This window comes from Buteo buteo, unplaced genomic scaffold (genome assembly GCF_964188355.1).
Source record: "Buteo buteo unplaced genomic scaffold, bButBut1.hap1.1 HAP1_SCAFFOLD_55, whole genome shotgun sequence".
Taxonomy (NCBI): domain Eukaryota; kingdom Metazoa; phylum Chordata; class Aves; order Accipitriformes; family Accipitridae; genus Buteo; species Buteo buteo.
Window position 1 is genome coordinate 347,999 of NW_027439221.1, and position 14,206 is coordinate 362,204.

Genomic DNA, 14,206 nt, shown 5'->3' on the forward strand with positions numbered 1-14,206 from the left:
CTAAGCCACTGCTGGTACAGATCACGCCTGCAACTCCTCATGTGTAAGTATGAGGAACTCCAGCTACCGTAAAGGCGCTGATGATGCAAGGTTTGGGGGTCAAACGCGAGTGCTGCAGCCACTCTGCTTGGGGTCAGAGCCCTGCGATCACCTCCTGCAGCCCTGCCCCCGAATTTGATTTTCCCACCAAGCTGCCTGCTGGTTTCTGTGGGATGCCCCACAAAGAGGCAAGTGGAGAAAACTCTGCCAAACCCCTTCAAGCTAATCTTGCCGGGGGTCCTGGCGCTTGGTGGGGCTTTACCTGTCACTGCCTTGCTTTGGGATATCCATGTCACTGGTCTTCCCCACGTTCAGCTGAACTGAACTTGCAGCAGCAGCAGCTTCCATCGCCCTCCTGGACTCCTGAGGTAAAAAAGGGACAAATCACGTTCTCTGTCTTTGGTCAAAGCGGAGATAAGCTGAATGCCCAGCACAAACTTAGCAGTCTGCCCTCCCCTTCTGCCCCTTGGCAGCTATAGGTATTAGTGCAGCAGGGTAGAAACCGTTCACTCCAAAGGTTTTGGGGCAGGGGGATTGGGTGTTCAAAACACGATTATGAGCAAATCTTGCCAGCAGCAGCAGCAGCACCTTCTAATAATAATCATCGTAATGATAATGACCTTGGTGAAAAACGACTCGTTTTAAAAATTACACCTGTATTCAAGCGTTCAGCTCACTGCTACTTGAGGAAACAAAGGTTACAACGTGGGATCCAGGCTATTGGGATCTATTTCGATTGAGTGCTGATCTTCCCCCAACGTTTCCAGACAAGCTGTAAGAGAAACAGGCAACCTCACAGCCCGACGGAGATGTCCAGCCCCGAGGACCCAGCAAGCCTTACCTCTTCTTCTTCTCTGGCTTCATTTCTGGCATCGTCCAACTTCTTCTTCCTTTCTGGCATAAGGTCATCCAGAAAGCTGAGCTCGCGCTTTGAGAAGCAGAAATCCATCGCTTTCCGGACAAAGACGAGAGCCAAAACCTTCACGAATAAGAGGGAAGATGCGGTGAGCTCAGAGACGATGCCACCTCTCACTCCAACGCTGCAAACACCCCGCTGCTGAGCGGCGGCAGCTCTTACCATCATGGGAAAGATGATGGCGGCACGGGACACCTTGATGGTCCAGAGCAGGACGAGGCAGGTCAGCTGGATCACCGTGAACAAATGCACCTTTTGCAAGGGCACGTGCCGCAGGTAGATGAAATCCGGCTGGTGTTTCGCTGGCATCCAAAACAGCTTCAAGCGATCAAAGAACTGCAAAATAAAAGGGTAAGGTTGCCGCCTTGGGACTGCGGCAAGTTTCTGGCCCTCTCGAGACGTGGAGGCGGTTTGCAGCATCTCGCTTGCCGTCAGAAATCCTGGATCCCACCGCGTTCCTCCTGGGAGCAGCACCCATTTTCCCTTCGCTCCATCTATCAACCGGCTTGCCCCTGAGAGCTGCCCACCAAACGGCAACTATTCCGTGCCATTCCATTATTAGCATTTCTCGGCCCACTGAATCCCCCAGCGAGGATTTCCACCAGTGGCAGAAACTGCCTTCCCTTTGCACTGAATTCCCCCGCTTTCACGTAACCAAACACTGACCTGCCCTAAACCCTGAAACAGAGAGCGCTGAACTTGCCTGGTCCTCCCAGCCCTATATACCTCCTGTGCCTCCACCAATCTTTTTCTTACACAAAAGAGTTTCATTGCTTGCTCTGCAAGAAGTTTTTCCCATGCCACTGCTTTTTTCCCTGCTGCTACGGAGACAAAATACCAGGGAAACGACATGCTGCACGCTGTAAAAGAGTCCGTACCTGAATTCCTCTGAGCGACGACACACCCATGTAGAGAAAGACGCCATAGAGCACAGGCATTGGTATAAACTGGGGGGGAAAAGAGAAAAAAAAAAAAAGAATGCAATCGTTTCTTTCTCCATATTGCATTTTCAGTATTACCACCCTCTTCCACAGGCACTGCCTAAAATTGCTTGAAGCCTTCCAGCTTCCATTCAGGCTTACAGATGGGTCAGGTTTTAACCATTAAAGATTTTGTGCGCACGAGTGAGCTAAGGCTCTGCTTTAGGCTGAACTTTGGAGTTACCTCTCCTCAGAATACTCCTATTTTCCAGAAAGGTTGGAGGAAAATAGGTGATTTCACCCGTGCTACCCTATGCCGCATTCTGTGGCGGTAGAAAAACACTTCTGCCTAATCTTGGGGCAACAGGCAAAGGCCACAGGCCTCCTTTTAGCCTAGAGACGAGATTACTTTGTGGGAGGAACGTGCAAGGAAGCCCACGGGGATGACCTCAGTGTGTTTAGCTCCTGGGAACAGCTGCTCCAGGGCATTTGGGGAGCAAATTGCAGCCCGTAAAGGGCTGCCTGTTTGAAAGAGAGCAGACGTGCTGGTCTGAATATGCTCAGCTGTAACCCATAAACATGGGCGGGCCTGAAAGACACCCGAAAATTCAAGCAGTTGCGTTGCTCGCTTGCCTCGAGCACACCAAATGGGGGCCCGAAGGGCTGCAAAGCCTAACCGAGGCTGGTTCCCACCGTGGGTCAAGCCCCAAGGGTTGGGATCACCCCCTCCTCCTCCGCTCCACAACTAACTACTCAGGCCTGCAGAGAGGGGACTGTTTTTCTGTAACCTCCAACAAGCTCGCGGTTGTCGGGTGGTTTGCATTTTCCTCTCACCTTTAACACGGAAGTGAAGAAGACGGAGCAGCCCATGAGCCCAAAGATCAGCAAGCCAGTGACTCTCTGCTCTCGTATCCCCAGAAACTTGGGTTGTTCTCCTGGAGCTGAGCAGTCAGACTCTACTTTGAGGCTATTCACGTGGGTGATGGACAGGACGGTCGCAGCCACAAACCAGGGCAGCCCCATCACCGAGCACACCCCCAGCATCACGGCCACCACGAAAAGGTCCAGGTGGTACCCGCATCCTTTCTGCAGGCAGGAAAACAAGAAACAGAGCATCCCATAGCACAAGAGCAAGGATAACGTCGCAAGTCAGACTCAAACCCTGCTCGAGCACAGGTCAACTTCTTCAGAATTTAAAACAAGAAATGGAAACAAGTAAGGGTGTACGCAGGCTTTGCACAAGCACCTGGCATGAAAATCTGGCAGGAGTTCAGACACAAGGGATATGGGGAGCTTGTGCGATACATACTTCTCCAAAAAAACCCCACCCACAACCCAAAACCACCAAACCGTTGTTTTCACTCACAAAGAAAATTCTACCACTTGCGAGGAAGGTGTGACTCTGAGTTATCCCTGGCAGCGCATCAAAACAATGCATTCCCCGCACCTGCTGCCGCTGCCGTTTCAAAACAAAAACGTGCTTCCATATTGCTCCAAGATTAATTTGCTCCTCCAAAAGGTTGCTCATCTGAACTGCCCTGTCACTTGCTCCCTGCATCATCGTTAATCCAGGAGAGCATCCTGCCACGCAGCCTGACCTTGTCCCAAACCAATGCCTTCAGAAAGCATCGGCAATAAGAGCTTCTCCCCAGACCTGCAGCCCAGAAGGGGCTGGGGCCGGGGTCATCTCTCGCAGGCCCTTACCTTCAGCTTGTGCTCCTTCCTGTTCACAATAACGGCACTGATCTGCTGGTCCATGAATATCAAGATGGTGCAGAGCAGAGCTGGGACGAGCGCAGCCAACACCGTCCACCAAGGGTTGGGTCCTATGGGGTTGATGAACCACCCGCGGTCGTCTCTGGTAGGCTGCAACAAAGCCCACACATCAGCATCGTCTCCCAGCCCAGGCACTCCACTGGCTTTCCTTTTCCCCTCCCTCCCTGTGTCAGAGCACCTCCCAGCCCTGGCTTCATGTCCCCCTCTCCCGTGGGCTTCAGCAGTGCCAGTCTCCTCTTTGCAAGCACCTCTAGGTACTTCTCCTGTAGGTATCTAGTTTTGGGGCCATCTTCTCGTTGCCAGGAGGAAGCAAGGCACTTGGAGGTGGAAGAGGAGATGGTCACACCACCAGCATCTCCTCCAGACTCAGCCCTGCCCTGCCCCGGCATCACCTTGTGGCACCCCCACGTGCCAAAACACCCCATTACCTTGAACGTGTGGGGGACCTGGAGCTTTGGCGATGGGATCCCAACCACAAAGTCAAGGAGCACCATGATGGCGATGGTGAGGAAAACAGCAAAGTCGCTCACCGTGGACCGTACCTGGGGCGAGAAACCAGAGGTGAAAGGGGCATGGCAAACAGGGCCGTAACGTGAGATGCAAGAGTTGCGGACATCCACAACATTCAGGCTGGTTAACCAAATCCCACCACCCCTCTGAGCACATGCAGCCTGATCCCTTGCTTAGATACTGTTGCTGTGTTTGTCCCCGTGAGATCTGGTGTCAGATAATAAAAAAAGCTTAATTAGGCGGACAAGGGTTGGTTTAAGTCAAAACCTAAAAATAATAATAATAATATTAAAAATAAGAAAAGAGATGTCTGCCACTACAGCTACACTCACAGCTACAACGGCAACAAGGCACTGAGGCATCCTTTAGTCCTCAAAAGGAACCTCCTCATTCGAATCTACTTTCCGCTCGAGCACATAATGCGCAGAAGGTAGGGAAAAAAAACCACAACCCCAACCCCCAAAACTTTGGGAAACCTGACTTCCTACTACCTGAGGAGGGGGAAAAAAAAAAAAATTAAAAAAAATCAAACCCCAAAAATCTTCAATCTGGGGCAGATCGCGAGGCAGGTGGGAAATGCTACGATGATTTTGCACTCACGGAAATGAGTGCGGGACATCCAAGCTCTTGGAGAGCTTGGCCTGCAAGGCCAACGTTTCCCAGCTTGACCATGGCGGGGCTAATACTGCTTAGTGCTCCAGGAAAGCCATTTTGGGAAACGAGTGTGGAGATGGACGCTGGCCACCATCTTCTACTTACTCTGGTTGGAAAGTAGCGGCTGGTTTTAAACTTCTTCAAGAAGCTTGACAGGGCAAAGGTGGCGAAGAAGAGGATGCAGCACCAGAGGAACACATCAGGCGTGTAGGGGCCGTCGCGTCCACAGGCAGGTCCTTGAAACTCCCCACGCAAATGCCGACATTCCTGGAGAAACAGAGCGTCAGGACACAAAGGCAGTGCACGTGCGGCAGGGAAACCTCGCGTAGCTAGGGGGTTTTGAGGATCTTGGTCCAAGATCCACGACCCTCTAACTGCTCCTGCCAATGGAGATTTATATGTAATGAGCAGCAGCAGCTGAACAAGTGACACATCGAACTATAGAGCGGAGAAACGAGATGTGAGGGGACACCATACCACGCACCCTCGGCACATCCTCTGCCTGCCATTCGAGCAATCGTGGCTAAAGAAGACACCAGAGGGGAAGGAAACACTGGAAACTCTTGGGGAGAGAGAGAGAGGGAAGAGGGAAGGAGGGCTAAAGACAACCATGGTAGGAAAGGAGGAGAAGAGACAAATCGTCCCTTCCCAGGGGAGGGCTCGCAGAACCTGGCCAAGAGGGGATGAAGGCCACCATAAGAGCCTGCCGCCCTAGGCCCGGGCTCTGCTTCCAGCCACAACAGCCTGAGAGGCTGCTCAGACATGCAAATTTATGCATGTACCTACAGACAGCACTGAACGAGAAAGCAAGGCCCAGAGTTACTAGGAACCCATTAAGGAGGCCAATTACTACCTTTCAAGCATGAACTTAAGTCCTACCTACAACTTCTACAATAATCAAACCACCCACTACTTAACCTTCCTCCCAGTCAGAAATACTGTCCGGCAACAGGCTTGAGGGGGACACTTGCTACCTACCCACAACGCTGGGGACCAGGTAGACTGGGACAAGGTGGACTCTCCTCCCGAGGACCAAGCGGTTTTAACAAACCACACGCTAGATTTAAGCAAGGACTTTTCCGAGCAGCACTAGCACAGTTTGAAGCCCATCATTCCCTGAAGGGCTCTGACTTTTGCACCATGCAAATGCCCCTGGACCCCGTGGCCGCGGCGCGAGGAAGCAGTGGCTCGGGGCACTTACGGTCACCGTGAGGTTTTCCCAGGCGATGCCAGACACGTTGATCCCGTTGCTCGCCCAGAAACGCAGCGTTTCGTTGCTGGGATGGGTCGGTGCCTCACACTTACAGCTGGGAGGAGAGAAGCCAAGACAGGGGTAAGGGAAAGGCGATGGAGGTGCAGCCCGCAGCTCCTGCCAAGGGGCAGCAGCTTTCTCAGGGGGAAAAAAACCCACTAGTAGCTGGTGAGGAAGTCCAGCTTGCTGTGCATGTGCACAGGGTAGGTGTCTCGCAGGTGACTCAGCTTCTCCAGAGCCTCGTAGATGAAGATGATGCAGATGAGGGAGGCAAAGGCTTCTTCCGTGAAGCGGGTGACGTAGCACACCAAACAGCTGGCATCGGTGGCCACCAGCACTATGCACAAGAAGGCGGTCCACAGCCCAATGCACGCCCGCAGAGACAGATAGGAGAGCGTGTACTCCCTGGGAAAGCAAAATGAAACAAAGGCTGCAAAGGCCAGCAAGAGGCCCTGAGACATGCCTGCCTTCGGGGAAAACAGGGAGCAATTCTGGAGCGTGTCAAGGCTGCGGATGGGAAATGCAGTTTCCATGTACTACTACAGAGAGCCTCGGGGCTGTGGTGCAGGGTGTAGACCCACAGGAGGAGAGGCCAATTATTTAGTTACCACTGTTGAACAAGGATCTTGTGTTAACACCTTGGAGGCTGCTTGAGGTCAGGTCCCTCTTGGGCCAGGTGGTGTTCTCCCACATCACCCTGATGCCCTGACACTGAAACCAGCTGGGTTTGCACCCAGTCACCTGCTGCCAGCAAGCTGGGGCTTAATGATAAACCTTATGGCAATAAGGGTGGTTTATCTCCCATCAAAGCCATAGCAACAAAAGGACTGTCACTAAAATCTAGCAACTACCCCTAAGAAACAGAAAAGCAAAGCAAAGCATCTTTTCTCCATCACTGCCCCCTTCTGAAGGCTCTCGCAGCACCCAGCTGCGGCAGCCAGCCTTACTTGCAGAATTTGTAGAGGATCTTCTCAAACACGAGGACGGGTCCGGTGCTGCCGAGGATGGTGAGAGGTTGGCCGGCAAAGAGGCAATACACCACGCCGGCCATGGACGCGCCCAGCAGCGACTCCATGGCACTCTGTCCGGGGAAGAGAGGCAGCCGTGAGTAAATAAATCGTTAGGGAGAAACAAAAACCAAAGCCGATTCACTGCAGCGAGGACTTTGGCCTGACTTTTATCCTCCCCCATGCCCCCCAACAGAGAGAGGTGCTCACTATCTGGCCATTGGTCGCCTCCCCCAGCAGTCCCCCAAAGGTGATGACAGGGGACATGCAGGCACAGTAGAGGAAGAGGAAGGACGCCAGGCACTGCAGGCTCAGACCATCCCGGAAGTCGCTCCAGAACCACGGGGCTTTCCGCTTCACGTCCAGGGTCAAACCTCCAAAGAGCCTGCAGGAAGGAAAAAGAAGAGAGTCTGTTCTCTTGGAGGAACACGGTGACTTTGCTTTGCTGCAGAAGGGCAATCAGAAGCACGGAGTCACTTTCATGGCTAAAAAGAAGCACTCTCCTTCCTCCCAAATCAAGGAAACCTGCGTGCAATGGTGATGGCTGGGGCTGAGCCCAGCTGCCCAGATCTCCCCCCTGCCCAGCCCAGGGGACCAAGCTGGCAATGCGGAGCCCCTTCGTTGAACCAGCTAACCCCAAAGACCTGCTAGAAGGGAGGGTGCATGCTCAGATTTGAGAAGCAAACAGAAAAAAAACCCAAACTATTAAAGCTCCCACCTTCCCGTCCGCTGCAGTTCAGGGCCACTGTGTTTCTCCAGCGTGCTGTGAGAAGCACTGTCGTCAAGAGCTCCTGGCATCTTCCTTTTTTCCTGTTAAAATGGAAGTAAGATAAAGCTATGGACTTGTAACCGCTGGCTTGTTTTGCTTCTGGTCTGGCTCTGTGACTGTGTCAGAGTGGGACCTTGTGAATTTGGGCCCCTGAACAGCATCCCCAGCCGTCCCGCCCGTCCCCCTCGCGCCTCCCACCTGCGAAGGGATGTTTTTCGGGGGCTCGATTCGGATCGATGGATCCCACTCTCCTGGCGGCAAGACCGTGACCTGATCCAGAAACTCGTCGATGCCAGCCACGAGGTCAGCCCCGTTCTTGGCTTTATAGGCAACATCACGGAAAACCTGCCAATAGAAGACAACCTGGTGAGAGGACAACCCAGCTCGGAGGTCCTAACCAGTGCAATAAGCTCTTGGCTAAACGCAAGGCTTTTTCCCCAAAATTTCCTGCTGGAAAGGGCAGGAAATACTCCCCCAAAAGGAAAAATCTGTGCGTCAGGGCATTTGTAATCATCTCCCCCACGAGGCCCCCGTCCCCCATGGCACACCATACCCTTCTGCTTAAAGAGCAAGAGAAGTTTGACTGGCCCTGGCAATGCCACCACTGGGGACAGCGTGCTGGGGACCCCGGCAAGAAGGATGAGGTGCAGGATGCACCCCGGGTGGGATTTCAGCCTCCAGGATGTGGGGTGATGCAAATCTGCGTGTTCGCTTCGGGGTGAGAAAGAGGGCTGGGCTATTTGGAGAGCTGCGGGCAGCTGGGACAGCAAATCCTCTTCCTCACTACTTCAGAGACAGGGAGAGCTGAAGAAAGGCAAAAATGACCCGGAGCTATCTCATCTTGTCGCACCTCATCTGTCATGATAGTGGCCATGGACCTGCCGATCTCATGGTACTGATGGGCTTTTCCTTCTGGTCCAAGCAAAACAAACAGGAACCTGGGCAAGAAAAACAAAATGAGAGAGAGAAGAAGGTGTCCTTGCTCCAAGAGCACCCAAGGAAAGCCCTGGCAGCTCCCAGCCCGGAGCGTGGCTCAAGACGGGACACGTAGGCTCAGCGACGCCACGATGAATTTGAAATTCTTCAAAACCGACGGCAAATTTCATTTGGGGGCCAACTTTCATTACAATTGGCCGATGGGTTTAAAAGCTACAGCAGGGAATGGAGAAATGAAGGCGAGGAGATGCGGGTGGGGGAAACGTGCTTGCTCCCCCTCCCACTCGCCTTGTTCCCTTGGGACACCAAACTGATGCCTGCAACTCGATCTTTGGTTGGGTGTCTTTTTTACGGAAAAAATTTGCGCTTCTCATTCGCACCTTGTTGGGATGGGAACTTCCGTCATGCCCGAGAGGAGGACAGCCGGGCTCAGGCGGACAAATGCCACGATGGGCTGGTGAAGGAAATCCAGCTCTCCTACAAGCACGTTGGATGCTTCAGCCCCGGTGGGAATTTTCTTCATGAAGTGCAGCTCCGCCTGGGCACGACAAGCGATTTTCAGGCAATTACCCCAAAAGCAAAGCCCACAGCGCTCTGCAGCACACTCTCCAGCCAAGTTTGCAAGAGCAAATCTGGCCCTAAAGGCGTGAGAAAGCTACGAGTGTCTCACCTTGCTTAAATCCGTTGCTCTGCTCTCAGGGTTCACCCCATCTTTAGCTTCTGCAGCGGTGGGAGAAGGACAAGAGGTGATTGTTTGGGCTGGTAGGAAAAAGAAAGACACTCAGAAAGATGGACGAGGAGCAACTGGGACGCTTCTCCTTTGCCCGGACAAGTCTAATGGGGCCACAGCCCTGCAGAAAGCCTCACCTGGCTTGTAGAGGAGGTGCAGGTCTGACTGCCTCTTGCTCACATCAGCAAACGAGCAGACAGCGGGCAGAAGGTTGGTTGTCTTCTCGTTCTGATGGTGGTGCTTCCTCAAAAGGACTTCTCGAACTTGCGCCCGCACGTGCTCGTCAAACTCCGTGGACTGTTCTTGCTGGGCCAGGATCGTATCTGAGGATGGCAAAGGGAAACAAAGCCATCAGAGCAGAAACCCCAACAAGTCCCGACCCCCAAAGCCCCCAGGGAAGGCTGTGCCACACAGGCTGCACCCTAATGCCGGCTCAGCCTTGCATAGCAAGGCCTTTTAATAATGTTCAGCCTTTGCAGCCAAAACGAGAATTTTCTTCTGCTAAGAAACATGGCATCCAAGTGCTTATTCATCATTCCGCTAAGATAAATATTTCCCATTCTAAATGACGCAATTTTCTTGCCCAACCTGGCCTTCTGACTCTACACGTTCACCCAAATTATAAGCGATCTATAGCACAGACGTTCCCAGAGCTTCCCGTGCTGATGGAGTGCAATTTGCCGAGCCCAGGGAGAAACGTGCTAAGAACGGCTCCGACTTCTCCAGCCCTTGAAAGGGCTGAATGGAGACCTGCCGCCAGTCAAAGCTAACTTCTCCAAAGCGGCTTTTGCAATTAACTTCAAGTATCTTCCCCACAGAAATACACTGCTTGGTCATCGCCAGATAAACTCTGCCTTAAAACTCTTACATGCTGGATCTTAAGGCAAAAGCAAAAAAAAGAATGCGAGGAAACAGCTTGTAAGAAATAGTTCCTTTAAGGAGGTTCAGCTCTTACGCAGACTCTGTATTTCTAAGAGCAGCCTGCTAAGCCCTGACACACGCTCCTTTTTGGCTGCAGAATATTCTCTAGTGGCTTCTCCAACCCCACAAACTGCTTTCAAAAGGATCCCGCATTGGAATAAAAAAACGGTGCGACTGTTGCATGCCCAGTCTACATCCAAAAACAGCTCATGAGAAAAACACAGTGGCACTTCTGGAAAAGGACGTGCCATTGGGGCAGGGTTTGATTTGGGAGTGAAGAGCACCGTGGCGAGCTGAGCTCGGCCGTTCCCGGAGGGATGCAGCGCCCATGGTACCTGCAATCTCTTCGATGCTGTTGGCACAAATGTCCAGCAGCACCGACCCGTTGCTGATGCAGCTCCTCAGCTCGGAGAGGCTGTGCAAGGACAGCGTGCCAACGTAGGGCTTGCTCCAGCGCTCGCCGCCATCTTCCACGTCCTCCTCAAACTTCAGCCACCTGCGGACATCGGGTGCGATCAGCCCCATTGCAAGAAAACAGCCCCAGCTCTGCAACCCCTTTGACAGAGCCACGGGGTGGCAAGAGGAGAAGGCTCCTCGTGCCGCCACCTGCAGCTGCAAAAGCTTCGCATCCTGGAGAGGAGAAAGCAGAGCCCACGGGCGCTGCCGGTGCAGGGACTCCTCTCCCACCGCAGCCAAGCAGCAGGGATTTACCTTGCCGTTTCCTTCCACTCGCCATCTCGGCCCTCTTTTACACAGATCTCATCCAGCTCGGAGAACAAGTGGTGAGGGAGGTGCTGCTCATCCTCCTTGCTCCTGAGAATGAACTGCACCCGCTGGGACGGGGAGCCTGGGGGCAGAAGGCAAAGACCCATCCCGTTACCGCGCCTGAACACAGCTCGTCACGCTCACGTGCAAAGTGGCCATCAGCACCAGTGCAGCCATAAACACTGGGCTGGCCCCTCTCCTCTGCATCTGTCTGGGCTTGCACAGAGCCGTGGAGAAGGAGAAGCATCTAGTCCACCTCTGCATGAGGATGGGCTGCTTTCCTTCCCCACATTGCCATTTTTAAAGCCAGGATCCCTCTAAGGAAGACGAGCCTAAACCCATTATGCATTTAACTGCATTAAAAAAAACACAAACAAAAAAAAACAACAAAAAAAAAGAAAACTTGGGAAAAAGAGGGTGTTGCTCAATACGGCCACTTTCCCTCGGAAGAACAGCAACTCACTCAAACTAGCCACGGGGACCTGCTTGCAGAAGGCCCCAGCGCCCACGTTGCCCCCAGGAGTTTAGCAAATGCCGCGGTGGGACTTACAGTGGTAGCCCTGCTCCATCGGGGCAGAGTCCTTCTCCCGTTCCCCTTCCCGATGCTTCTGGCTGTGGCGTCGGTGATGCCGGTGGCTCTGCCTAACCAGTGGCATCCGCGCGCCCACGTACAGGGTCCGGTGGCCTGCGAAAAAGCAGCGGTTTTTGCAGCACTCTCGGCATTGCGGCAATGGTTGAGGTGGCCGGTGCCTTGCTAAGCCACGGTTATATATCCCAGGAGCAACGCCAGCTTCCCTGAATGTTATTTTCACTGGACCTCCTTTTTTCCAAGCCTATTTTACTCGAGCTTTGCAACAACACAGCAACAACAAGTGTTGGCTCTGGGTCATCTAAAAGTGCCCCCAAAGTATTGGACCTCTTCTCAAATTCCAGCTTCGGCTGGACAACACTCAGACTTGCTCATTAAGCAGCAACACAAGCTAATTATTTTCAAAATCTCTGTATGGCACGAGGCGACAAGAGACGATCAAATCAGTCCCATCGTAATGAACTCCAGAACAAAAAAAGAAAATCACAGCCCCGCGTCTGCAGCCCTGAAATGATTCTCCTGACCTCTCCAAGCCAGGAGCAGCCTCTGCGAGAAAAAAAGCCGTGAATTATCGAGCCCTGTGGCTACAACTCACACCGTGGCCTCCCGGGGGGCTTTTTCCCTCCGTTTAAAAAGCCGTAATAGTAAAAAACGTGACAATAACTGTGCTGCTTCATTGAGAAGCGCGGCACGTTTTGCTGCACATGATGTGACACCCGACAAGGCACACAGGAGAGACTTTGTGCAATGGGAAAACACGCTGGGCTGGTGGCTCCTCTCCCAGGATCTCAGCAGAGACTCACCTTCCAACTCCTCCTCCTCATAGCGAACACTGACAGTGTTGCTCCTTCTTCCCCGGTCAATCACTGCCTCCTCGTCATGTCTCTGTTTAGCAACGACAAGAAGGGAAAAGTTGGGGCTGGGGGTGGAGAGCTCCCTTACGTCCTCCCAGCCATCACCCACCCCTGCGTCCACGCGAGTCCACGAGCCATCACGCCTCTACGTGCCGCCTCCTCCTCCTTCAGGCACAGCCCTAAAACCACGGACTTGTAGGAGGTTTTCCTTCCCATACGCAAATAAAACAGCCCATAACATCACCTCTACTGTATACCACGAGAGTCTGGACGTCTTTAATACAGCAGGAGAGGGATGAGTGTTTCAGACCAAAAAAACCCACCTCCTGCTTTGTTCTTGAGGTTCCTGTCTAAAAAAGTGATTTCCAAACTGGAAAAAAACCAACCCCAACCCACAAAACTGCACTTTTGAGCCCCGGCCGTGCTACCTGTAACTCTTCCAGAAGTGTCATTTTGTAACCCCCGTTTGGGTTCATCCTCACGTCAGTCACTGGGTTTCGGGGACAACTGAACCTCCAGGTCAGTCAGGGGGCCTGATTCCCCAGGGACTGATGGAGTAGCCCTCACGGGAGGAGCTAAGTGGCACCCAGTGTGCACCAACTCCAGAGACACAATAGGGACCATTGTGAAATCACAAGCTATGATGCGGATCCAGGCAGCTACTTAAAGCCATGCACCCCTAGAGCCTTCCCGCTTGGAAAACTTAGTGCCTGGGGAGAAGCCAGCTCTGCTTGGAGCAAAAACTCTCCAGAACAGAGAAACTTCCTGCATGAGAGGTGTCAGGCTCAAAAGTGTGCAGAAGGAAAACCCTTCACAGGCTCGTTCACCCTCCTGAGAAGCAAAGCCCACTAGCAGCATCATGTTTTCTCTCTTTTTCTTTCTAACAGTAGAGCTGAAGCTCTAGCATCCTGAGGATAACAGGAGGCACAAATACGGTAGGGAAAAAGAATATCTTATTGGATCAATGCGTAGATTCAGAAAAAAACCCTGCTACACAGTAGTTTATCCTGGCTGCTAGCTAGAACCGAGAAGACTGTTTTTTCCACCTGGGTCAACAGTTCCGGTGAAACATACTACCCGCCTAGGACAGCTGCATCTGAGGAACAAGAATTAGTTATCTGCAATACAAGGAATAACAATGAGTCATTTAGTGCCATGATATTCATCAGGCTGCACAGAGAAACAAGAGACAAATGCATTTGAATAACCATGTCTTGTGTTACGTTTTAACCACTTAACATTCCGTGAGAAATAGCCCAAGAGCTCAAGAAGAAAGAGCAGCAAGGCAGGAGACAGGTGAAAGCCTAGAGCGCCAGCTAGACGGAATGAAAGACCCTTCCAGCAACAACAGCCTGAGAGGCTGCTCAGACATGCAAATTTATGCATGTACCTACAGACAGCACTGAATGAGAAAGCAAGGCCTGGGGGGATCATTTCCCCTCTGCTCAGGGCTGCTGGGGCCAGTCTGTGTGCTCTGTCCAGACTGGGCTCCCCAGGACAAGACTGGGACTCACTGGGGCGAGCCCAGCAAAGGGTCACAAAGGTGACGAAGGGACTGGAGCACTTTT

The 14,206-nt window shown here is 52.6% G+C and overlaps 2 protein-coding genes across 2 annotated transcripts in view; one reads left to right on the plus strand and one right to left on the minus strand.

Moving 5' to 3' along the window:
- LOC142027761 (A-kinase anchor protein 1, mitochondrial-like) overlaps nucleotides 1-14,206 on the plus strand; it is a 312,309-nt gene that overhangs the window by 51,046 nt on the left and 247,057 nt on the right. The gene's annotated exons all lie outside the window — the stretch shown is intronic.
- Nucleotides 752-9,949, minus strand: LOC142027769 (electroneutral sodium bicarbonate exchanger 1-like). The gene is made up of 12 exons (XM_075021978.1): nucleotides 9,160-9,949; nucleotides 8,694-8,781; nucleotides 7,977-8,188; nucleotides 7,285-7,459; nucleotides 7,015-7,148; nucleotides 6,268-6,472; nucleotides 6,017-6,184; nucleotides 4,080-4,193; nucleotides 3,580-3,924; nucleotides 2,710-2,961; nucleotides 1,834-1,902; nucleotides 752-1,291 (listed from the first exon to the last, which is right to left on the minus strand). Exons 1-12 carry the CDS (start codon nucleotides 9,300-9,302, stop codon nucleotides 833-835), a joined length of 2,364 nt encoding a protein of 787 aa, XP_074878079.1. The 5' UTR covers nucleotides 9,303-9,949; the 3' UTR covers nucleotides 752-832.